This window comes from Nanorana parkeri, unplaced genomic scaffold, assembly GCF_000935625.1.
Source record: "Nanorana parkeri isolate BGI_ZX_2015 unplaced genomic scaffold, ASM93562v1 scaffold5515, whole genome shotgun sequence".
Lineage (NCBI taxonomy): Eukaryota > Metazoa > Chordata > Amphibia > Anura > Dicroglossidae > Nanorana > Nanorana parkeri.
The window spans coordinates 3,732-4,729 of record NW_017311768.1 but is presented as its reverse complement, the minus strand read 5'-3'; the positions used below and the strand labels follow the sequence as shown (position 1 = coordinate 4,729).

Here is a 998-nt window from a genome sequence, read left to right as displayed (position 1 = left end):
CCAGGAACATCTCACCATCCCCCACCATGATCAGGTAGGTGATGGACAACTATTGGCAGCTAAGATTTATACACAAGTGTTTTTTGTTACAATGAATGTCTTATTTTATATTCAGAATGGAAACCTCGGGGATTATAATATTGTTGTTAAGGAAGAGTGTAAAGAGGAGGATGAGGAGTACGGGGTGATGGAGGAGCTTTCTGAAGGACACAAGCATATGATGGAACCACCTAAAAACAGGAACCCACCAGAGAGATGTCCCCGTCCTCTGTATTCCCGGGACCCCACCCAGGAAGATCTCACCATCCCCCTCCATGATCAGGTGGGTGGAGTTGAGGGGCGGGAACGCTCTGACATGTGGAGATGACGTGTGGACTCTACAAGATGAGATCTTCTATGTGATGTCACATCATAAATACTTCTATGTCACAGATGAGACTTTCTGCCGTTCTGTTGGTTTAGGGTGAAGATCTGATGAAGATGAAAGTTGAGGGTGAAGTAGAAGAGACGTATGTGAGGGATGATCAGCGATATACGGAGGAGGCCGGGCTGATGAGGGCGTCCATAGAGGAGGACACGCCTACAGAGATCAGCACAGGTGGGTCATATGCAGGACATCTCTGGAATACTTGTCCCTGGACTCTCCTCCATTCCTCCCTTCTCGTCCCCTAGTCACAGCACCTTCCTCTGGTAGGAATTTTCCGGGGACTCCATGTAAAAAAATAATCCACGAGATCCCCCCCAAAATCCCTTACCAGACCCTAGAAACAAGCAGCAGCCTGGCAGAGCAAGAAAGGGGGGGTTGACCGTGCGGCCCCCTCACCATACCAGGTCACATGCCTTCAACATGGGGAGGGTGCTTGGCCCATGTTGTTGAGGACAAGGGCCTTATCAACAGGGGGCTCCCATATTCAGATAAGCCCAACTGCCAGCAGACCCCCACAACCTCAGCATGGGGGCATGGTGCTTTGCCAGGGGACCCCCCCCCCCCCCCCCAA

General features: G+C 51.2%; 1 protein-coding gene across 1 annotated transcript in view; it reads left to right on the top strand.

Annotated features, from left to right (window-relative positions):
* Positions 1-115: 115 nt before the first annotated feature.
* The window catches only part of LOC108804153 (zinc finger protein OZF-like), a gene marked incomplete at its 5' end in the record, with an annotated part of 2,371 nt that continues 1,488 nt past the window's right edge, over positions 116-998 (top strand). Inside the window, one exon of the mRNA XM_018575913.1 lies at positions 116-257. Coding sequence (XP_018431415.1) covers positions 116-257 — 142 coding nt within the window. The remainder of the gene's footprint in view (positions 258-998) is intronic.